This window comes from Calypte anna, chromosome 7 (assembly GCF_003957555.1).
Source record: "Calypte anna isolate BGI_N300 chromosome 7, bCalAnn1_v1.p, whole genome shotgun sequence".
NCBI lineage: Eukaryota > Metazoa > Chordata > Aves > Apodiformes > Trochilidae > Calypte > Calypte anna.
In genome coordinates this window covers 25,596,865-25,620,427 of record NC_044253.1, presented here as the reverse complement: position 1 = coordinate 25,620,427, position 23,563 = coordinate 25,596,865, and the positions used below count along the sequence as shown (strand labels likewise).

At 39.2% G+C, this 23,563-nt stretch overlaps 1 protein-coding gene across 1 annotated transcript in view; it reads left to right on the top strand.

Moving 5' to 3' along the window:
• RAPH1 (Ras association (RalGDS/AF-6) and pleckstrin homology domains 1) overlaps positions 1–23,563 on the top strand; it is a 94,397-nt gene that overhangs the window by 38,041 nt on the left and 32,793 nt on the right. The window contains exon 5 of the mRNA XM_030454034.1: positions 19,849–19,923. Coding sequence (XP_030309894.1) covers positions 19,849–19,923 — 75 coding nt within the window. The remainder of the gene's footprint in view (positions 1–19,848; positions 19,924–23,563) is intronic.

Sequence of the window (23,563 nt, the reverse complement as noted above, 5' to 3'; positions counted from 1 at the left end):
CATAAACTAGAAGCTGTCCTGTAGAAATATTATCTGGAACAGAAAACTGGCCTGTTAGAAATATCAGCTGTACTGACATTCATGTTCTCTTTTATGGGAGAAAAATGGAACAAGTTGACTTTATTCTAATCAAGAATTCAGGCTAATTTGAATGAGCTGTGCTGAATGCATGCCTCTACCCATCCGCAGCAAAAGTTCATCTGATGTAAAGAGTGAATGGTGCAGACTTGTCAGTGTAATGATCAACTCATCTTTTGTATAACAGTTTGATGTTCAGTATATTTTATTGGAGATTCATACTGAGTGAAACAAAACCAGAAGTAGAAAGGGAAAGTGAAAACCTTTGCATTATTGCTGTAGGCTTTAGTGTTGGGGGCAGCCTTTGACAATCATTGATTATACTGTTGTTTGTTTGTCAATTGTGTTCTATCTGTGGTATGACAGGGCTCATTTTTGTTGGTTTTTTTTTCAATCTGTTACTTATTATGATAACTTTTTATGTTGAAAGTTAGGCAATACTGCATTTTTGTATAGGGCTAAAAAGATGACTTACTTGAATCAATCACTTCTGCAACTTGCATAGCCCAAGAAGAACTTTGGCCTTTCTTAATTTTTAAAAATGCTGGATGTTTTCTGCAGGAAATTTTCCAGGTCTTCTAGATCTTAGCCTCTTTTACTTCAGGAGTGATCTGCTTGAGGGCTGCCCTTCTTGTCAGTTGGATTCTTCTGTTCCTAACATGGTATGAGTAATCAACAAACCACCTGCAGTAACTTGATGTTGGTGAATCAAGAGACAGAGGTCAAGAAGTTGCTTTGTCTTCAGAGGAAGCTAATCTGTATAGCTGGAAGTATGGCAGTAGCTTTCTCAGTTGTTTTCTGAGCTCTTAGTCACTGACTGCAAGGCTTAAAATTACCCCAAAAGCTGTTCTGACAAAGATGTGAGTTGCCCTTGTAAACCAAGTGATTGCCTCCCATAAACTCCAAGAGAATACCTGGAGAAAAAGGAAGCTTGGAGAAACTTCCTCTAAGGAACTTGGAGAAAGTCCAAAAAAGGGAGTAGATCTCCCATACAGAAAGGTGCAGCAACTAAAATGCATTTATGCTAATGCACACAGCATGGGCAATAGGCAGAAGAGCTTGAAGCTATTGTTCAGCAAGAAAACTGTGATTTTATTGCCCTTACAGAAACATGGTGGGATCAGTCCCATGGCTGGTGTGCTGGGTTAAACAGCTACAGGCTCTTCAGCAGGGATAGGAATGGAAAGAGAGGAGGGGGTGTGGCCCTTGGTGTTAGGGAAGGTCTTGCCTGTCTTGATTGTGTTGATGATGGAGCTGAATGCTTATGGGTAGGAATCAGGGGGAATACCAACAAGACAGATATCATTGTTAGGGGTCTGCTATAGACCACCCAGCCAGGGTGAGGAGGTTGATGAAGTGTTCTACAAGCAGCTGGGTAAGGTTTCAGATTTGCTTCCCCTTGTTCTTGTGGGAGACTTCAACTTCTCAGATGTCTGCTGGAAATACAATACTGCAGACAGGAAGCAGTCCCAGAGATTGTTGGAGTGTGTGGAAGAGAACTTCCTAACAGTGCTGGTGACTGAGCCAGCTAGGGAGAGCTCACTGCTAGCACTACCGTTAGTGAACAGAGAGGGACCAGTGGGAGATGTGAAGGTTGGTGGTTGTCTTGGACAAAGTGACCATCAGATGGCTGAGTTTTCAATTCTTGGGGAAATAAGAAGGGAGATCAACAGAACTTTTTCCCTGGATTTCCAGAGGGCAGACTTTGATTAGTTTAGGATATTGCTCAATGGTATCCCCTGGGCTATAGTCCTCGAGGACAAAGATGCCCAGGAAGGCTGGATGATCCTCAAGAGGAAAATCCTTAAGGCACAGGCACAAACTGTACCTGTGCATCTTAAAATGAGCCAGCGTGGTACAAGAGCAGCCTGGCTGAGCAAGGAGCTTTGGGCAGAAATCAGGAAAAAAGGGAAAGTCTATCAGCTATGGAAGGAAGAGCAGGCAACTCAGGAAGATTACAGAGTTGCTGCAAAGATATGTAGGAAGAAAATTACAGAGGCCAAAGATCAGCTTGCATTTTATCTGGCTAGTGTCATTAGAGATAATAGAAAGTTTCTATAAATACATAAACAGTAAAAGAAGAGCTAGGGAGATTATCCTCCCTCTGCTTGACCACCCAGCCAAGTACTTCCCTCAGACAGTAGTACTTCCCTCCCTCCAATGAGGGAAACCTGTGACTGAGGACAAGGAAAAGGTTGAACTGCTGAGTGCTCATTTTGCCTCAGGCTTTGTCAGTGCCAATTGCTCCCTGAAAGTCCAGCTCCCTGAATAGGAAGACCAAGATGGGGAGCAGAATGAAACCACCATAGTCCAGGAGGAAATGATCAGTGCCCTGTTGTGCCACATGGATGTGCACAAATCCATGGGACCAGATGGGACCCACCTGAGGGTACTAAGTGAGCTGTCAGAAGTGCTCACCAAGCCACTCTCCCTTATTTATCAACAGTCCTGGAGAACTGGGGAGGTCCCAGTAGATTGGAAACTGGCAAATGTAATGTTCATCTACAAGAAGGGCCAAAAGGATGATCTGGGGAACTACAGACCTATCAGTTTGACCTTGGTACCAGGGAAGGTTATGGAGCAGGTCATCTTGAGTGCCATCATATAGTACGTACAAGACAACCAGGTGATCAGGCTCAGTCAGGATGGGTTTATGAAAGGTAGGTCCTGTCTGACCAACCTGATCTCCTTCTAGAACAGGATGAATCACCTAGTGAATGAGGGAAGGGCTGGACTTTTGTAAGTTCAGACACTGTCTCTAATAGCATTCTTTAGAAACTTATGGCACTTGGCTTCAATAAATATACTCTGCATTGGATGAAAAATTGACTGGATGGTCAGGCTGAAAGAAGTGTAGTGAATGGAACTAAATCTGGTGGTGACCCATCACAAGTGGTGTCCCCCAGGGTTCATTGTTGGGGACTCTTCTCTTTAATATCGTCATTAATGAGTTGAGGGCATTGAGTGTACCCTCAGTAAATTTGCAGATGACACCAACGGGTGGCTGTGTCAATCTGCTGGAGGGTAGGGAAGCCTTAGAGTGGGACCTGGACAGGTTGGACCAATGGGCCAAGGTTAATTCTGTGAGGTTTAACAAGGCCAAATGTTCCAGGTCTTACACGTGGATCATAACAATCCCATGGTGAGCTACAGACCTGGGAAAGTGTCGTTAGTTGTGAGTTGGAAAGGGACCTGGGGGTATTGGTTGACACTTGACTCAATATGAGTCAGCAGTGTGCAGGTGGCCAAGAAGGCCAATGGCATCCTGGCTTGTGTTAGGAACACTGTGGCCAGCAGGAACAGGGAGGTGATCCCATCCCTCTGTACTCAGCTCTGGTGAGGCTGCACCTTGAGCACTGTGTTGAGTTCTGGGCACCTCACTATAGGAGGGACATGGAAGTGCTGGAGAGTGTCCAGAGAAGGGCAAGGAAGCTCATGAAGGGCCTGGAGCACAAGTCCTGTGAGGAGCAGCTGAGGGAGCTGGGGGTGTTTGGTCTGAAGAAGAGGAGGCTGAGAGGAGACCTCATTCCTCTCTGCAACTGCCCCAAGGGAGGTTGAAGTGAGGAGGGAAACAGCCTCTGCTCCTGAGTGACTGTGATAGGAGCAGAGGGAATGGATGGAAGCTGCACCAGGGGGGGTTTAGGCTGGATGTTAAGTAACATTTTTTCACTGAGAGGGTTGTCAGGCATTGGAATGTCCTGCCCAGAACAGTGGTGGAGTCACCATACCTGGAGGTACTTAAAAGGCATTTGGATCTGGTCCTTAGGGACATGGTTTAGTAGTTAGATTATGGTGTTGGACAAAGGTTGGACTGGATGATCTTGGAGGTTTCTTCCAACCTAAAACATTGTGATTCTGTGATAAGAATGTGATAAGAGTGTGGCTATTGTTTCTCTGCCTAGGTAAGTTGAAAAGAATGGCTCCTTTGAAGGAGTGAAGGAGGTAACCAGGAAACCTCAGTAATGTGAGAGGCAGATTCAGCTCTCCTCATTAGAGCAGAAACCTTTACACTACTTAGTAGTGCTGCTTTCTTTTCGCCCTATTTTTAAATTCAGTAGCCTGAGGAAGGTGTTCAACTCTGAGAAAATCTTTCCAGAATACACTATTAACAATATAAAATTAGCAGTAATAATAATAACAGTATTAAAACTGTTATGGGATGGGACTTAATATTGTGAAACAACATTTTTTTTTTAATTAATGGTGAATGGAAAAGAGGAAAAGCAAATTTGCTTGGAATTTGTGACAGACTCTGTGGTGGTAGTTTTTGAATGACATTCAATTTAAAAATGGATGGAAATCCTGTATTTCTTTGGTAGAATCACTGGGTTACCAACAAAGGAGTTTATTTCCTCTTTCATTCATGTAGTGTGAGATAACTGGTTAGGAGGGTTATTAATCTTCATGGCTAGGTTGTGAACCAAAGCATCTTTTCCTAGTAGGGCTAAATTCTGCCCTCCTGCTCTCCCACCTACACAGTTGACTCAGTGGTGCCATTTCTAATAATGGACATCCCTCTGAGGAAATACTTCGAAGAAGTTCTAGTTCCCCTCAGGAAAAAAACTCAGGTTTTATGCAGAGAGCAGGAGGTGCTATTCCTTCATGGAACACAGAGGAGTCAAGCCATGGCAGCTTTGTTCTGAGTTTTGGTATTCTCAGATAGTGCTTCAGTTAGTTCTTTTAGTTTTGTCTTTCTTTCTTGAGAATGACTACAGCTGAGCTGACCTTTAAAATAATTTTTTTGCTGCTATGGCTCTTGCTATAGAGAGAGCTGTCTTGACAGCTCTGACCCTTTGACTAGTCCTTTCTGTTTTCTCCAGGCAGTTTAGGTACTTTAAACAGTTATCTTCTTCCTCAGCATGATGTTTTGCTTTTTTCCTTATGATTCCAATAAAACTAAGTAAAACAGAAGACTATTTTGATAGGAGGAAGTGCTTGTCTGAAAAATGAAATTAAGCTTTGCAGTTATTAATGTCAGTATTATGTCTTCCAAAATAATTCTGCTATGTATTTAAGAGCTCTCTGTCCTAAAGATGCCAGAGTTAAATGCCAATAAAGAACTGCCATGCACTGGCCCACTGAAGGTATGTATAGTTTAGTGTTCTTTCTGACTAATAGTGGTGCAAACATTATAGAAAGAGACTGCAATTCCACATCCATCAAAAAATGGAAGTATATGACTTCCCTTTTCTCTCTTCCTTCCTTCCTCAAAGCTCTCACTTACACTGTCTCATCTCTTCCCTTTGGCACCAGCTTTGGTGCTTTCTGGTACTTAATATACCAAAATTTACCACTTTATTCTAAGACTTGTTCTGTGTTATTTGTGGGATTTTCATAGGTTCAGAGGGGTCTCAGGTGTGCTGGTGTGCAAGAGGGAATGGTAGCCAAGAACTGGAGGCTGGAAGGGAGAGCAGAAATACACCCATTGGTGGTAATGGAGTTTTCAGATCTTTGCCTGAGCAGGTGGGCAGGCACCTTAGTGGTGTTGTCTTTGTTTTCCTCCTCGCAGGAGTCTGTACTGTATTAACTTCCTATGACTGAAGACACATCAGCATCATGACATGGCAATTCTTGGTGGTCCTCTTGGCCAGGATCATCTCTGTTGTTCTCATTCTGAATTTGTCTTAATGCCACTTTCAAGGGACTTGAATGGAATTCTCTGGGTTATCTAAAATGGTTTTCATAGTTGTTGCCATGATTTGCTTAATTTTCTCCCTTTCTTAACAATTCTTAACAATATCTCTTTGGATGCTGTGGACATTAATGTTTTCAAAGTCTCAATATCTTCTCTTCGTGGTACCAGGTGTTGTATGTCTGCACTGAGGTTTTTTTGTTAAGTTCAGTTTTCTCAAAGCAATGCTGAGTAAGAAAATCTGTTTCTACCTTAACCTCCTGTAATTTTTTCTAAATTGAAAGTTGTCTTCAACAAAATTATTTCTTAAATCTGTGCTTGAACAGTGTTCTTCCTTAAATTGGTTACAGTGTCTACATTTTTTTCTTCAGTATTTTTAGTTGTGTAATGAGTGGCAAAAACTTAAAATGTTAATTTCTGAATGTGGGATACTTTACTGGTATGTAGACCAAATGAGTGATGTAATAGCATGAGTAAAATGCACAGGAAATGATGACTGTGTGACTCTCTGTCATAGTCTGAGTGGAAGAACTAAAGTGAGTATGAGGAATTAAAGAAGATGTTCTTAGGACCCTGAGGGATCCAAGAGTAGTGAAACACAAAGGGGTCAATATTCCTTCCTCTTTCCTGCCATACTCTATAAAACAAAGTCAGGCAGACCCGAGATCGGCTGTATATATATATATATATTTGTGTATTTGTTCCTTATCCTGTGTGTTACTGCCCTTCTCCTGTACTAGTAAGCCTGCTTCAGTTTTAATTTCCAACTTTTAAGTTTCTCAGCTTTATTCCCTTTTTATCTTCCCTTGAGAGTTGGAGGGGTTAGGTGGGGGTTAATAGAGAGCAATTCTGTCCCCTGGTTTTTCATCTGCCCAGAGTGCTAAACTGTAACACTTTCCCCTCCACACACCCATATTATCTACTTCCTTTGGTCCCTCTGCCACCAAGAAATTATCTTTGTTTTCAATTAACTGTGCAGGAGCAATTCGAGAATAAAGTAGTAAGGAGAGAACAGACATCATACTCATGTAGCTACTGTCTGATCAGTGAAAGGGTCCATTAATGGACAGGCATTGTTACTGTCCATCTGCCCTGTGAAGAGGTTGCAGATAAATGTGAAGTCTGCCATCTGGTCCAACACATTACAGCATCATCCTCCTCCCTCCCAACATGACAGAGTTCTTTGTGTCAGTAACCCCCTTGGCACAGCTGAGAGAGTCTGACTTACGTACGGAGATAATGCTCAGTGTTTGTAGTTACAGCCAGAGAATGGTGTCAGTCTCCATCCTGAGGAACATCTTATGCTCTGGAAAGAGAGAGGGAGTAAAGGAGCCATGCCTGCAACCCTCCTTTAGGGAGGAGCAGACTAGACAGGTGACCAAAATTGACCAGAGTATTCCTTGCCATTTGTGTCATACTCAGTATATATTTGAGGCATCAAATGGTCAGGCCCCTTCTTCCCTTCCTCTTTCTGCTTCTTCATTCATGGCTGGCATCCTGGGAGATTTTTATCCATTTGTCTGCCTGAGGTGCTGAGTCAATCCTGACTCTGTGTGTTCCTGCCTCCAGTTCCTTACTGCTCCTGACTCCAGGAGCAGTTCCCAGCCTGGGAACTCCAGGGATGCTGCAGCCTCGGTGGTGACGTGAGCATTATTTGGGAGAAGGAACGTGATATCACTTTTGTGTATATTTTATATATTTAATAACTTTTCCTATTTTATCATTGCTGTTTTATTAAAGCTGTGGAGTTTAGTTTCCAACCTGTAAGTCTCTCTCCCTTATTCTCCTTTCTTTATCAGGGAGAGGGAGTAACAGAGAGCATCTGTCATTCGGTTAATTGCTGGCCCAGCATTAAACCGTGACACAGGGAAGACAAGGGAGCTTTGTGGGAACGAAGGTAATGGTTGTGATGTAAACTCAGCACACATAGAAATATCTGCATTGGCTAATAACTCCTGTCTGATAAAGTGGAAAACTTTAAATGGGTACAAGGAAAGTTTGTGTTCCAGAGAGATTTTGCCTTGGTTTTTTTGTGGACACGTTGCCACTAATGCTTGCTACATCCTGGCATAAGGTAGCAGCTTTTCTACCTATGGAGTATTATTGTAGATCACAGGATCTGTGTGGCTACTAAGTGTTACATTGTATGAAAATGCAGCTGTTTCTGTATACAGAGAAATTAACTCATAGTATATATGGTCTTTAGTATGCAGCAATGTCTTAAAATGGTTACATTTAATGTATGTAATGGTTGCTGAACCTCATATTTTTTGTGGGTGACTTAAGGAACAGTTGTGGTTTTAAGAGCTAAAGCTCTTGGAGGAATAGGGTGGTACTTGTATTTTGGGAGCTCAAGTTTGAGTAGCTTTCCAGCTGTTCCATTTTCTGTGTGGTTATCAGATGAAAGGGATGTTAGTCTGATTTGAGAGAGTAATCACATATGCAGCAAAGAAGGCATGACTTTGTTTTGTGCCTCTTCTAAAGACTCTTAAAAGACATCAATTTTCTGTTGTGTCCTTCAGTTTTGTACACAGAGTATATTCTGGAGTGTATGCAGTTATCCTTTTCCTAAGCTGAAAATAGTCAACAGAAAGACTTAATTTGAAATGACATCATCTCTTCCTCTTTCTTTTTTTCCCAACTATTAGTCACAAAGTGTTTTTAATAAGTTCACAGTAAAGGGAAATTTAGTATATATGCCATCTTGAAGCATAAGAAGGATGAGCTGTCCAGTTTTCACATGTTCTTGAAATAGATGTAAAAAGACTCTTCACTTCCCAGGTCTTTAGAGGCTCTCAAAACATCCTCTGAGATTACCAAAGTATAGTTTGTATTTCATAAACTGATATGTTTATCCAATGTTTGGCTATTCATCATGGGGCTTATGCATACCAGTGAAACAGTTTTTGTCCTATGATGCACTAGAGCACAAAGAATACTAATACACTTTTCCCAGTACCTGCAAAACTAGCACCTAAATCTTTTTTCTTTTTTTTTTTCCACGTAATACTAATGGAATCTGCAAATAAAATGGTGAGAAGAACTGTTAAATTTTTTTGAGAATTTTGAATTTCAGTCCAAGGGAGACATTCTAGAAGTTGAAATTACTGCACATGCATGGAATGATAGGTTTTAAAAATTGGGGGTTATACAGATTGAAAATAAGGGGAAATGGGAACATAAACATAATATTTATGTTGGGAAATCTTGATTCTCCAATGAGTGTATCCAACTTATTATGTAGCCACTAATTTAAAATTTACTCTAACTTTTTTCATGTAGGATGTCACTAATTAAAGTGTAGCAGGAACTGTAAAACACATAAGAATGTATTTATCTTTTTCGATTGCCTGTCAGCTGTGCCTCACACTGATAAATAAGCTTTAAAGTTCCCTCCCTGGACTGAAGAAGAAAATGAGAGTCTGATGCAGATCTTGTTTCACACAGCTGGCTGGCAAAACTGCTATCAACTCAAATTACAGAATTACTAAAGGCATTGTCTGTGCCTAAATGCTTTTCTTTCTGGTAGTTCTGTGATGTTGGAGTCTTTTGTGGACTGCAACTGAATGGCTCAAACTCTGGTGTCCCAAATGCATTTATCTGCAGATAAAACTGCTTCTTCAGAGCAGATAAAACTGCTTCTTTCCTGATAGCCTTTTGCACATGGCAGAAGGGAGGTGACTGTCTCCAACAAAGTCACAGTATAAGAGTTAGAATTTACCTTTTGGTTTTTCTTCCATCGCATTCTTCTGGAGATACGAAGCACTTGATGGTTTCTGTTCTCCAGCTGTTCCAACTTTTTTAACAGAGGAACACAGTCCAAAGCTCCTCAGCCTTCATTTTCCAGTTCAGTAGACTCTGCCTGTTAAAAGGAAAGAATGTGAGCTGGTGGCAGCTGAACTGGTACCCTCTGAGAATGGTTAGACTTCTGCGTATGTACATGTGTGGTTCTATCAGTAATGCTAACAGTGGAACAGCTGCTGTTGCTGATGGAAGCTGTTTGCAGTCCAGTGATTTTATTTTATCTTTTTAGCTTTCCCTCTTGGCTCTTCAGATGCACTGATCAGAGGTGGCTATCACCAATTTCATCAGTTGTAAAAACAGATTGAATTTGGTACTGTATAAATAGCCACATTTTAAAATTATTCTCACTGTATTCATGCTGGAAAAATACTGGTGTTTATGGTAGGGTTTATCAATAAAAATTTATATCATTAATCACAGAATGAAGGTACCTGGAAAGCTTAGAGTCCAACCTCCCTGACAGAGCAGGATCACCTAGTGCTGGCCAGGCAGGATTTGAATGTTTCCAGAGAAGGAAACTCCACTGTGCAGCATTTCCCAGTGCTCTGTCACCCTCACAGTGAAAAAGCTTTTTCTTACAGAACCTCCTATACTCCAGCTTGTACTCATTACCCTTTCTCCTGTCACTGGTCATCCCTGAGAAAGCCTGGATCCAGCAGCCTGATACCCACCCTTTACATATTTATAAACATTAATGAGGTCACCCCTCACATCTCCTCCAAGATAAAGAGACCCATCTCCCTCAGCCTTTAGATTATTTGATATGCACAATCATTTTTTGAGGGCTGATTCTTAGTTTAGAAGTTAGCATACATATAAGCAAATGTTACTTAATACAGTTACTTAGCAGTGTAAAAGGCAGCAGATTCACACTAAAGCAATTTAAACTGTCTACTTTTATGCCTTAGTTTTATTGACTGCTTTAATGTCTTGTTTTCTATGCTGCAGGTAGAGTCCTTTGCAGGATCAAGTATCTAATAGTCTGTGTCTGATGCAGTTACACATTAATTAGTCTTGCTAAAGTTTGGGGTGATTTTTTCCTTCTTCCATTCTTCCATTTAATGCAGCTCTTTTGAACAGATCAGACAATCATTTTCTGTGAAATTATACTTTGTGGGTTTGGGGTTCTTTTTTTTTTTTTTTTTTCTTTTAGGAAAATTCCACTGCTTGAAACATCTTCAGTGCAGACAAACTTCATTTGAGATTTTGTGTTTGGTTTATGCTAATTTGGGTCCATGGTACTGCTGAACTGGACAGTCTTGCCCCATCTTGCATTAGAACTAATATTTGTGCAGCTGTCTGGTGGTTGGAATCATCTTGTGGTCTGCCTGAAAAATATCCTTTTGAATTAGTTATTCATTGATCCACTGAACCGCATGCTCAAAACCAGTGCTGCCCACACAGATGGAGATGTGGGAAGGTCAGGACAGTCTCTTTTTGTGACAGTTTGGTCCTAAAACCAGTGGTGAAATTTAGCTTGAACTAAAATGTTTGCTAGCTTTTGAAATCCTTTCTTTCCTGCTCTGTCTCAAGGAACTTGTGTTTGACAGGGAAGTAACCTGACCCAGGAGTTGCATGGACTAAGAAGTAGTGCATCTCTGGAACACAATGCAGCAGTTTCTTAATTGGCAATATCCATAGACACCTATCTTTAATTACAGTGTGTTTCAACTATCAGAGCTGGCATGAAGTTCTAAGTATCCCTAGTAGTTAAGAATACTTGATGTACATAATTTTTTCATTTATTTATTTTTAAAGTCAAGCACCTAGGCTTAGGAAATTCCAGTTTCCTGCAGTGAAATGGAGTTGTGTGAGTTCCAGGAAGAGGGTTGGGCCCCTTGGGAGCAGGGAGTAACAGCTTCGGATTCTCACTTCCTGTGTCTGCCTTCAGGATGCTCTGCAGCAGCCAGGAACTAGAATTTAAAGGCTGCTGTGATCTCCCACCAAAGGTCCAAGAATTCCCAAACTTGGCCAGTCAGTTTTTTAAGGTTAGGAGTGTGCAGTGCAGCTGAAGGGTTGGGCAGTGCTCTGTGAGAGGGTGCAACCCGGAGTTCCTTTCATTGTGATGCTCCAGACTTCTCTGAGGCTTCATGGACTGCAATTATAATTCCAGAGGCTTCTGCACAGACAAATTTTGAGCATTGCCCATGGGACGATGCAAAGCAAGTCTTTGAGGATACCACTGTCAGTAAGCTATTTTGTGGTCAGATGTGCAGAGGTCTTTAAAAATGTCTGTATTTCGAATAGGATACGCTTTCCTTTCTCCCTTGGAAATACTTCATCTAATGTAAACAACCAGCAGTCATCTTATAACAGTAACCCATCAGGGAAAATTTTGGTCTAAGAAGTTATAGCTTGTCAAATTTTTTATAAGAAACTAAAAATACATATGTGAAAGTATTGCATAGCTCTGTTACCTAATGCTGTTTCTTCAGGTTCCAAGTGTCTTATTTTCTTTTTCTGAGGTTTTTATAAGAATAACCTGTAACCCCTTTTGTGTATGTCCAACTTCTAAGTGTGTAACTTTGTTACCAAAATCGACATGCCTGACACCAATACTTCTGTGCCTTTGAAAGAAAATGGGCAAACATTGGACAACACAGTGGAAATCTTAAGTACTTCTTAGTGTCGTAATTTTCACTTTCTGATGCCTCACCAACTTGAAACTCAGAAGCTTGACAGTACCATGAACATTCTGTCCTGAGCCACAAATGTCAGCTTTTTTTTTTTTTCCCCTTCCCTTACGAAAGCATATGAAAATACAGAAATATTTCCTCTGTTTCTTTTTAAATTAATTACACTATGAGGGTGATCTAAAATAGCATGACCAACTGGAAATTAGATAAATCTCTGCTCTGGACATTCTTATTATATACTTAGTCATCAGAGTGTATTATTACTGGTATGAAGAAACTGACATGGGAAGCAGATAAGAATGTGCAACGTGACAGTATTTTTTACTGTTTGTACTGTTTAAAGAATTTAGCTTTCAGTTGTTGGCTTAGTGAGCAAATGACTGTGGAAAGAGAATGTTGCCAGCATTTGCAACAAACGTAGAAAAAGGGTGTTGTGTGTGCCTGCAGATGTTTTATTGAAGTGCTGTCATCTAAGGTTGACTGTTTCCCTTGTTCCTCTGGTCAGATGCATACTTCTCCCTTCTCATATCTCCTCTCCTCCCATAGGAGAGAGCCTTAATCTCTCTTGTCTTTAATTCATTGATCATTTATCCATAAGAAATTCGAATGCAACTTCTTAGTCTCATTTTGATGCCTCTTCTAAAATTAATTATCACTGCTTCTTTCTTCACTCTTCCAAAAAATAATGAAGCCTTTCCTTCCCTGTCCCTTTTCTATCTAACCCCATTTGCATCCTCCCCTTCCTATTTTTCTACATTTTCATTGTTTTTTGTGAGATTTTCTATCAGTCAGTCCAAGCATCCCGTTTACTTTCCAGAAGAGGAAGCTGAGTTGGCTCCTGTAAGTTATGACATATATAACTTAAGGCTTCTGTTTGCATCAATAATTGTGTCAATTTGCCTGCAACACAAAAATCACATTAGTGGCTTGAGTTTGATTCATTAGTAACCCAGCAGTGCAGTAAAATAACCATGTATGTCATTACAGTCAAGCTTTTTAATCTTAATTTGATCATTGCCTATTTTCTAGTTATTCATTGGGCAAGGCTACCTAACTTTTCTGAAGAGTGATTGTTCTTTGCAGTCATTGAATCATATAAGAGAACAGAATCATAGAAGCATTTAGGGTGGAAAAGTCCTTTAAAATCATCTCAACAACCACTAAAAATTCTAAAATACCTCCAGGGATGGTGACTTTGACCCTGGGCAGCCTGTTCCACTGCTTGGTAACTGTTTTAGTGCAGAAGCTTTCTTAATATCCAGTGCTGCCCAATATCCAAGTTGCCCTGGTGAAACTTCAGGCCACTTCTTGTCCTCTCAGTTGTTACCTGGGAGAAGAGACCAACATCCATCGTGTTATAATCTCCTTTCACACAGCTGTAGAGACCCTTAAGGTCTTTCCTCATCCCTCTTTTCTCCACCCTAAGCAGCCATCATTGCAAAGGACAGCAGAAAATTGATTTTTAAAAATACAGTATTCATAATTTTAGATTGTGTGCTTTTATACATTGCTTATGAGTACATCATTTCAGAATTGACAAAGAAAAATTTCAGTTCTCCTTTTCCATCTTTGTCCCACTTTGGGACAAAATTACAAAAATTATGTTTAAACTTTTTAACTCAAGTTCTCTTTTGAAAATAGGGATTCTAATTCTTTAAGATGGAATGTAAAAAGTTCAACAGGCTGATGTAGTTGAAATTAAAGTAATAGTAAAGTAATTATCTTTTCAAATAAGTTTTTCAATCATATAGCTCTCTATTGGATACTGCTTACTCAGTTTCCCTATTTTAATTTGTTTCTTAGGGACAAAAGGAGACTTCTGAAGTGCTTCTCAGCTGTCATTAAATCTAGAGTAGTGGCACAGTAGTGCCACCAGCTGGTTTAATTATGTATCTTAATGTTAAATTGTTAGTTTTCTCAGAAATGTGGTTATGTACACAAGCCCTCAGTGTGTTGTCTTTTTTTTTTTTTAAGTACTGAGGTGAATTACTCTGTTGTACATACGTTGAGTTAATTATGTCTTTGAATTTTTGGATAACATTTAACCAGAAAGAAGTTTTTCTATTTAACATGCTTAAGGCATTAGAACAATAAAATAAAATACCTTGGAAGATTGCCAGCATCCTTCAGAACCTGGCTAAACAGCTTTGTTTATCACCTCCTCTAAAGCTTCATTTCTTAAAATCCAACCATCAGTTACCGGCTGGAAAAATAACTCTTAATATGCTCAGTAATTCAGTGTTAGTTTAGAAAACATTTCAAGTTTGTTTTTTGTTTTGTTTTGTTTTTTACAGCTGTCTTTCCTCTAAGATCTAAAACAACCCACTGAACTTTTCATAAAGGAACTGACAGGGAGGGGTAATATAGGAGAAAATCTTGAGCTTTTGGCCATGTTGAGGATTATTTTTCATTTAGGATAGTGCAACCAATCATACTCTGAAAATGGTTTTCATTTTCCTGTTAGTCCATCTGTTCTATCATGTTTAGGAAACATGTTTTATAGGTTTGCTAAAGGTTTGGTGATGAGTACAAAAATGTTTAAGCATTGAAAAAACTTTCACACATAAGCAGCTACTTTGTGTTAAGTTCTCTGAAAACAGAAAATTCAAGAGCTGGTCCATGAACTTCTGGTATTTAGGCCTGAAGATAACTGAAGTTACATCCCTGTCTTCAAAGAAAGGTTATAGGAAATCTGTCAAGTCCTAAACATAGTTTAGAACTATATTCTTAATATTCTGTGGACTGTATTCCATGCTTTTATAAACTTGAAGGCTAGTTGTCTTAGCTAAATGAATTATCCATGAAAACTATTCAAACATTTTTGTCCTAGCAGCATCTAGAAATTCTAAATCTTAATGTTAATTGTACTCAAATCTAGCTCTCTGTGGTGTAATTATACCCAGCAGCTGAAGTTTATGGAGACATTAGTAGGCTTATGTAAATGCTTTTTTTTTGTTTTGATCATTGTACCCCATCCTAAAGTGTAAAAATGTTTCTGTATTTTATGATTTGTGCAAGGCTGTAGTGCTGTCCCTTGAGAAAGGTATAAATTTTGTACCATGTTCTGAACAGCCCATTTTTTCTAAGATTTTGAAGATTTTTTTTTTAATTACTATTATTTTTAACATCCATAGTTCGCAGTGTGACTTGGAATAACTGCTGCTGGCAGTCAGTGAAAAACAGGCCAGAGGTCCCCATTCCAATGTCTTATACTTGTATAAAATGAGTTGAAAACATAATTTTCCAATTTTTTTATAGTTAGGTACTGTATTTTTATAGGGTATGTATAGTTTTGAACTAAACTGAGCTTCTGAAACTTAGTTTGAGTCTGTTCCATATTATGATGAATCACTAAGACATAATTGAATAGCTTTTTATATGTATTGGGTAAAAGCTGTCCCTAACAGAAGTGATTTTGGCATGAAAAAGAAGTTGCAAGTGTATTTGATATTTGATGGGAGGGAGACTTTATATTTGCTTTTTTAGGGAAGAACTATTATCTTCTGAAGATTATAAAAAAACAAAGGTAGTGAGGTTGAGCTCCAGCACAGCTGGTGTTATAGCCTGTCCAGTGCTACTGATGTGAAGTCTTGTAGCACAGTTTATACTGACAGATTCTTAAAAAAGAACAGAATCTGTGAAAGTGCAAATGACATGATCTGATGATGTGACAAAGAGAAAAAATTTTTGTTGCCTGTTGAGAACCCTCGTAAAGCCCTACCTAACACGTTTCCATTCCTGGATACTCACCAGTTCATGCTATGTTGTGTTCTGCCTGTGGGGGTCTTTGATTTTTTTATTCCAGTCTTATAATAAGATTTTATATATATATATATTTATATAAAATAAGAATAAGATTGTTATTATACCAGTCTTAGAGACTCTACTCAGAATCCTAATTGGAGTCTGGGTCTGTATTCATCATTTAAAATATCCCAACATACATATATATATATATATATTCAATATATAAAAGTATGCATGTTGGTTTTAAAATTCCTGTGTGGTTCTGTTGACGGAGTGTCTTTACATACACACTTTTAGTAGAAGATTTTATACCTATTAAGTGATTTATTTGTTTTAGGTATACTGGAAATAACTTTGGGAAGCTTTTTTATTTGCACTGCATTTCCATTAGTCATTTTAATACAAAAACTGAAAAAAACCTGATGGCTGTATCTGATGATTAGATTTTACTGAGAAAGCTATCCTATATCATCCTATATTATCCTATACATAAAAGATACAGCTTTAAAAAATAATGGATTATAGGTAGCTTTGGACTGTGCACACATTATATACTATTTGGGTTTACACCCTTCAGTCAAATGCTGGCATACAATATATAAATCAGGCATCAAGTAGCAGAATTGGTGTGCTCCATGTTGAATAATCTTCACTGAATATTTTAATGAATGCAGCCATTAGATAGTATTCCAAAATTGTTACAACCCAGCTGTTACAAAATTTCATGCTTAGTATAACAAACTGCACCCTTTTGCCTCCTCTGAAGCTTTTGTCAAATTTTGCTAATTTTGTAGTGTTTCAAAGTACTTTTACCATACAAGGATATTTAGTTTAAAAAAAAAAAAAAATCAAAGTGAAAATACCCCTCATGGCCTTTCCACTGTGGAAGCACTCAGGTTACTGCAACAGGGTAGAAAACTGCATGGCACTGGCAGGGAGAGCATGGACTGCTTCGTGTAGTTGGAAATGGGTTTATATTTTGAAGGAGCTAAAGATCATAGAATCATAGAATCATAGAATAGGCTGGGTTGGAAGGGACCTCAGAGATCATCGAGTCCAACCCTTGATCAACTACCGCCACAGTCACTAGACTATGGCACTGAGTGCCATATCGAGTCGCTTTTTAAATGTCTCCAGGGACGAAGAGTCCACCACCTCCCCAGGCAGCCCGTTCCAATGTCTGATCACCCTTTCCGTGAAAAAATTCTTTCTAATATCCAATCTGAACTTCCCCCGGCACAATTTAAGACCATGCCCTCTTGTCTTACTGAGAGTTGCCTGGGAAAAGATGGTCCACCAGGGGAGAGGTTTGGTTTTTGCCAGGGATAAGTTCTTGTCGTGATGGGAGCAGGTGGAAGCAGAACAGATGGATTTCATGGAGCATGACTAGAAATCTCTCCCAAAGAGTAATTAATGTTCTGGTTTTGTTTCTGTAAATTTGATTGGTGTTATTTTTAGTCTGGGAAGGTTCTTGGGGCAGAAAAGTAGGTTATTATATGGAAATATCAAGTATTTATACTGTCAGAGCACTGATGTCTAGTTGAACTCCAGAAGTGAAGAGGAAGAGTGGGCTGTTTAGATTCTCTGTGATTGTAGTATTTTAAGAAAAAGTAGGAAAATACTTATTTTCCTCTGAAGAAGAGAATACTTTTTCATATTTTGCTGCAGTTCTAGAAAGCAGTATTAGTGAAGTCCTCAGTGGTAATTATTTTTAAAGAAATATATGGCATTCCCATTTCAGGATACAGTAGGAGTCCCTCAGTGGAAAAAAGTTCCACTTAAATGCATGATGGCAACAGCCAAAATGACCATTGACTGGAAGAAGGATAAAAAATATGCCATGAGTTTCTCTGTAGGAGAAACATTCACCAGCAAATAGTATTTCCTTTAAGGAGAGATTCAGTAATGCCCTCTCTATCCTGGCACTAATGTTGACTGATCAGGTAAGGAGAGAATGGGGCTAAACCCTAGGGGAGAGGCTACTAATTTACATTGTAGTGTTTTTCCTATTGCAGTTCCTGTTTACCAAGAAAAAATGATCCATATTAATTGGAGTCTGTGATGCCTGACAAGAACTCATATCAAGAAGTCCTTTAAAAGATACTCCTTGGACTTGTTGAATTTTTATTTATATTTTTGAGCTTTGCATTGAGCCAACCAATTTATTCTGGAAGTTCTGTAGTAATATGTTGTAGTGAGACCATTCTAAACTGAATATGTGAAGTCAGAGCTTCTGTATAGGAAAGGATACAATTCAGAGTAAAAATGCACCTAGAAGGAATGAAGGCAGACTGATCCTCTTTATTAAGTTGAGCAAAGCTGTATTACTCATCAGCAATGTTAGCGTTGTCTCACACTTGATCAGGCTGATTAAATGCCTTTCTCAAGTTGTGAAGTTGCTGGGAAATGCTTATTTAGAAAAAGCAGAATGTAATAGTTCATCAGTGCCAATGACAGGGTTATGTTTGTCAGGAAGTCTAATCTGAGAATTCTGTATGATTGAACAATGCATGAGACCTTTTAATTATACCAGGTCCTGCATCACAGAGGTGTGTGCTTGAGATGTGAAAAATTTGTTGCTAGACAGCACTGCTGTGCTTCTAAAACATAGGAGGTTTGTCTGTGTTAGTGGTGAAGTACCAGGTGGAGCTGGATCCTAGGATTTACTTAGGATGCCTGGATCCTAGCTTTTACTTAGGATGCTGTGTAAAGGCTTTGTGACTTGTAAAGCCTGCTGCAGATCCTTAATTACTTATCCCAACATGAACCAGTCACACCAAGTACACTTCCCCTGCAGGAACTGTATTCACCACACTATTTGATATTGCCCTGCATGAAGTTGTAGACGTGGTCTCGTGGCTTTTTTTCAGGAGCCTATAACTTAGTGTGTCTCTGAAGAGGAGACAGGGATTCTGTGCTGCTAATTATTAAACAAGTGTATAGTAGATTGTCCTGTTGTCTTGCCTTGTTCTATATGGCACTGGACAAATCTACATAGATAAGGCTGAGAAGATGCAGCCATATAGGACAAAATCAGGTGTACAGTGCTGGTACCCAGGAGACATACATACTGCTCTTGCTAAGTACCTTAATAGTATCCCAATTTCCTTAGCAGACTTATGACTCTGTGGTTCTGCAAATTCCTGTGGGCTCATGGTTTTATTGTTTGTCTGCAGCAGATACTGGAGAAGATAAGCACTGTTAACTCATTAACTGATTTTCTCCTTTTGAGAAGTCCTTCCCTACTGGTTGTTACTGATTTTGCATTTTTGAAACAGATTAAAGTATGTTTTCTGCTAATTTATCTTACAAGAGAAATACGTTTATCTTCTTGGATTGTATAATTTGGGCTATACAAGACAAGAGAGACTTAAATCCTTTAAAAAAACCAAACAAACCTTTAAGTCAGGTTTAGATTATTATTATGGTAACATCGTTTTTGTTTTATCTGTGGAAGCAGCAGCCAGCATGAAACCAGTTCCTTATCTCCAGGATGACCAGTTTTTAGTGGCTTTATGTTTCTCTAATGGAAGTAGTATGTTTGGTTTTAGAAGACTGGACAGAACTTTAAAAAACATCATAGGTGCATATTTTCTTACTCTTGTAGTTCTAAATGTCTTTAAAAATAAGTTGTCTCTTGCAGAAAAAAAAAGCAAACAAAAAAAAAATAGCAGGTAAGCAAAACTTTTCTTAATTCTAGTGTGTGACTTTTTTATAGGGCAAGATTAAAAGTGTCCTGTATTAGCACAACTGATTTTATACTTACTAGTTTGTAAGCTTGTTAGGCTTATAGTTTGTGGGGATGTTCAAGTTTTTATGGGAGGGTAAAAAGTTGGGACAAAGGTTTGGGGTTTTTTTTCCCTTAAACTCTATCTTCTGTAATCAAGACATTATAAAATTACTATACTGACTTCTTTTGATTTATGTTCTTTCTCTTTCTTTCTGCACAAGCACTCCTATTTGGACAGGGAAACCTCCCTTCTTCTGAGAAACATTGCAGGAAAGCCTTCTCATTTGCTGACCAAGGTGATGCTTCTTATTTTCACCTGTATGTGACTATTTCTATGTAGAAAGAATGCTTTTGGTGTGTGCTGTGCTGCTTCCCGTCCTGCCCTTTCCAGGAACTTGTGCATTTACTTGCATGATTTTCCTGACTGTCCAAGGTGCTTTTAAAGGCTGAATTTTATTGTTTCTGAAGATTTATCAGTGTTTAAGTTCTTGGAAGAGACTTAATAGCCATGTCAGCAGGTAAAATGCCTTAGCTGAAAAGGAAACGCACAGAGCTCAAAGTTCTCTTTTTCCTATTGCCATTCAGAAGTTTAAAAAAAATAAAGGTCACAGCTATGGAAAATATGTGGGAGAATTTAGTATTGTCCTTAAAATAAGTTCACATGCTATCTTGAAGATAATCTGTAGTAAATATAATAAGGGGATTATTATTTTTTTTTAACATTTTGATGCTGTCGATATGTGGGGAGAATATCATATAAGACTGGTTTAATGAGCCAGGTATGTATGAATCTTGATTATAAATTCATTTTCTTTACATGAAAGAGGTTTGTAATGTACTAGGAAAGCAAGAATTGCTGTTCAGTTAAAGAACTATATTTGAAACTAGAGTAGGAGGGATGAAGCAAGCAAGTAAGTCAGCTCTGTCAGAACTACAGGTGAATCCTGTGGGTCATCATCACCTTCTGGAAAAGAGATTAACTACGGTGTCCACCCAGCAGAAGGTCATGAGCTCTATAGTTCCCAGAGTGGACATGGGAACCCAGATGGAGTTCCCACAGAAGTGTGACAGGGAAGGTGAGAGTCTGCAGGGAAGGTGAGAGTTTCCCTGGCAGCAGTGGCAGTGATGATGACTGCTGTGGCACTGTGAGGAGGTGGGTGATCTCCTCTGCTGGGCTGCAGAACTTAAAGAGGGAGTTGAATAGTTGAGGAATATCAGGGAGGCTGAGCAGGAGAGAGACTGGTTGAGGCTGGCCATGTCCTCCCTGAATCAGGAATGGGGGTACCTCTTGTGATAGTTCTCAGGATCAGAGCCCCTGTATCCTGTCCCTGTCAGAACAGAGGCAGTAACACTGGTGAGGGCAGTGAATGGAGGCCAGTTCATGGTCAAGGCAGCAGATGACCTCCTTCCTTGCCCACCTCACCCCCGGGACCAAAATAGATACAAGACTAGGTCTTGGGAACGACCATTCAATAGAAGACATCTATGATGGGCAGCATACACCAGAGGAATGTCCACGATCAAGAAAACCTACCACTGCTATTACAACATCATGAATAAGGAAAAAAAGGAGGGCTATAGTCAGGAGGGTTTAGAAGGAGGGCCACAAAAATGATCAGGGGGCTGGAACACCTCTCCTGTGAAGACAGGCTGAGGGAGCTGGGGTTGTTCAGCCTGGAGAAAAGAATGCTCCACAGAGACCTAGTAGTCACCTTCCAGTACTTAAAAGGGCCTGCAGGAAGGCTGGAGATGAATTGTTTGCAAGGGCTTGTATTGATAGGACGAGGGGCAATGGTTTTAAATTAGAGGAGACTAAATTTCAATTGGTTGTTAGGAAAAAGTTATTTACCATGAGGGTAGTGGAAAAAATGAAACAGGTTACCCAGGGAAGTAGTTGAAGCCCCATCCCTGGAGATACTCAAAATGAGGCTTGACAAATAATGCAAGCTCAGTGTTATTCTGAAGACGATGTTTGTTAGCTCAGCTTAGGACTCTGTACACCTGTGCCCTTTACTTCTGATCAGGTGAGCGCACACCTCCTGGTGTGGATATTTCCTGGTTCTCTCCTGACCTCCTGCAGAGATCAGTATCTTTAGTAAAGTAATTAAACGTCAGTCCACTTTGCTGCTTACATCTCCTTAGTTTGCTGTAATGTTAGATAAGACCCAGTTTGAGAGAAGCAGTCCCAAGAAATGGGACTTTTCCTTGCAATTATAGCAAAGTGTTAGATCAATTGTAGTATCATGGTGCAGCTCTCTGCTGGTGTCTCTCCCATGTCAAGGGTTACTGTCTTACTATTTCCTGTATTCTTCCCCTTCTTCAGTCTGTTTACCTCTTATATTGAGGTTAGAGACACTTTGAGGTAATTATAATACCAATTTTGTCCTGTGGTAATATAACTAACTGTAAGAAATTCTACTTTTGGACTAGATTCCTTTTGCATTCCAGCCATGCACAAACGCAGTTCCTGGCTCATCACAGGGCAGACCTCAGCACAGAAAATGATCTGTTCACTGTGGTGGTCCCTTCATTTTCAGATGTAATTCTCTGTGTTACTGCTCACACAGCATTAAAACCTGTTTTTTGAAAATAGAAAGGAGTAAAAGTATATCAGTGAAGTAAGTTACTGAATATTGAACATAAAGCAAAGTATCTTTAATGTCCAATCTGCAAGTTCGTTTGCCTACAGAGCTGGAACTAAAATATCAAATTAATACTGAAAACCAAGCTTATGGCTGTGAAATACAGAGCACATGCAAATAATTTTAGTAGTGTTTTCAGGGCTCAAATATATCCCAGTTTAAGACATGAAAACAGCAAACAGTGTATAATGATGGATTTTGCAGTTCCCATTTATGGTACCATTTTGATGCACGTGAAGCAGAAACTGCATTTAGGAAGCCAGATGATGGTTATTGAATCATCTTATGCTTCAGATATGTATCTTCACCATCTGGGAGGAAAATACTCATGTTATATCTATTCAAAATACCTAGTACTTCATTCTTCTTTTCATGTGAAAGATAAATTCTTCTTAGCAATATTGATTCCTCATGTTTGTAGATTTTTCTTGCTACACATTGTAATCTCTTCAGACCTTTGAGTCAGTTGTGAAGTTGACTTCATCTTAGTTCAGTCTGATTTAGATGTACTCATTCTTGAGATTTTTTTTTTTAATTCAGTTTAAAAATACAATTGATTTCTAATCTCCAAAGGATATAAGCATCATCTGAAAACTCCGGTTCCCTACAGCCAGTTTTTGAGGAAGTTGTAATGGTCACACCTGGAAACCCAAGAATTTCTGTAGGTAGTTAGTAGTAGTGTTTTGTGCAACACTGAAAATTATATAAAATTTTTATTCAGCAACCTGCTTTGTACCAATTGTGATGTTCCTCTGTAGTTTTAATGACACTTTTGTCTTGGAGGAAGTTATAGTAAGCTGTTGTGCATACATTGTTAAGCAATGTATGCTCTCAAATCTGTGTTTCTTCCCTGTTCTGCATATCAGTTGAACTTTTTGTACAGCAAAACTCCTTACCATTCAGTCCTAGTGCCTCATCTGTTACGTTGTAGTATTTTTTATTTTAATGCTCTAGGTGATAAAAGAGCCAGTGAAATTCCTGCTTTTCCTTATCCTTTGACATATCTGAGGTACTGGGCTTGCCTCCTCTCTTGAGATAGATGCTAATGCTGCAGTTTTCTTCCCAGCAAGTTGGCTTAATAATATTACAAGCAAATACAAGTCTGACCTTGTTCAAGTTGTGCAGTGTTTCTCTTTAATAAGAAGTAACACTGCCAGATTTGTCTGTGAAAATTTCTTTGCATCACAATTCTAGCAATACATTTTGTCAAATATTATTGTGGTATTGTAGCCTGGCCCAGGATCATTGGGGAGAGTATGAAATACTGGGTAGTTTTGATTAAGCACAAGGGAGG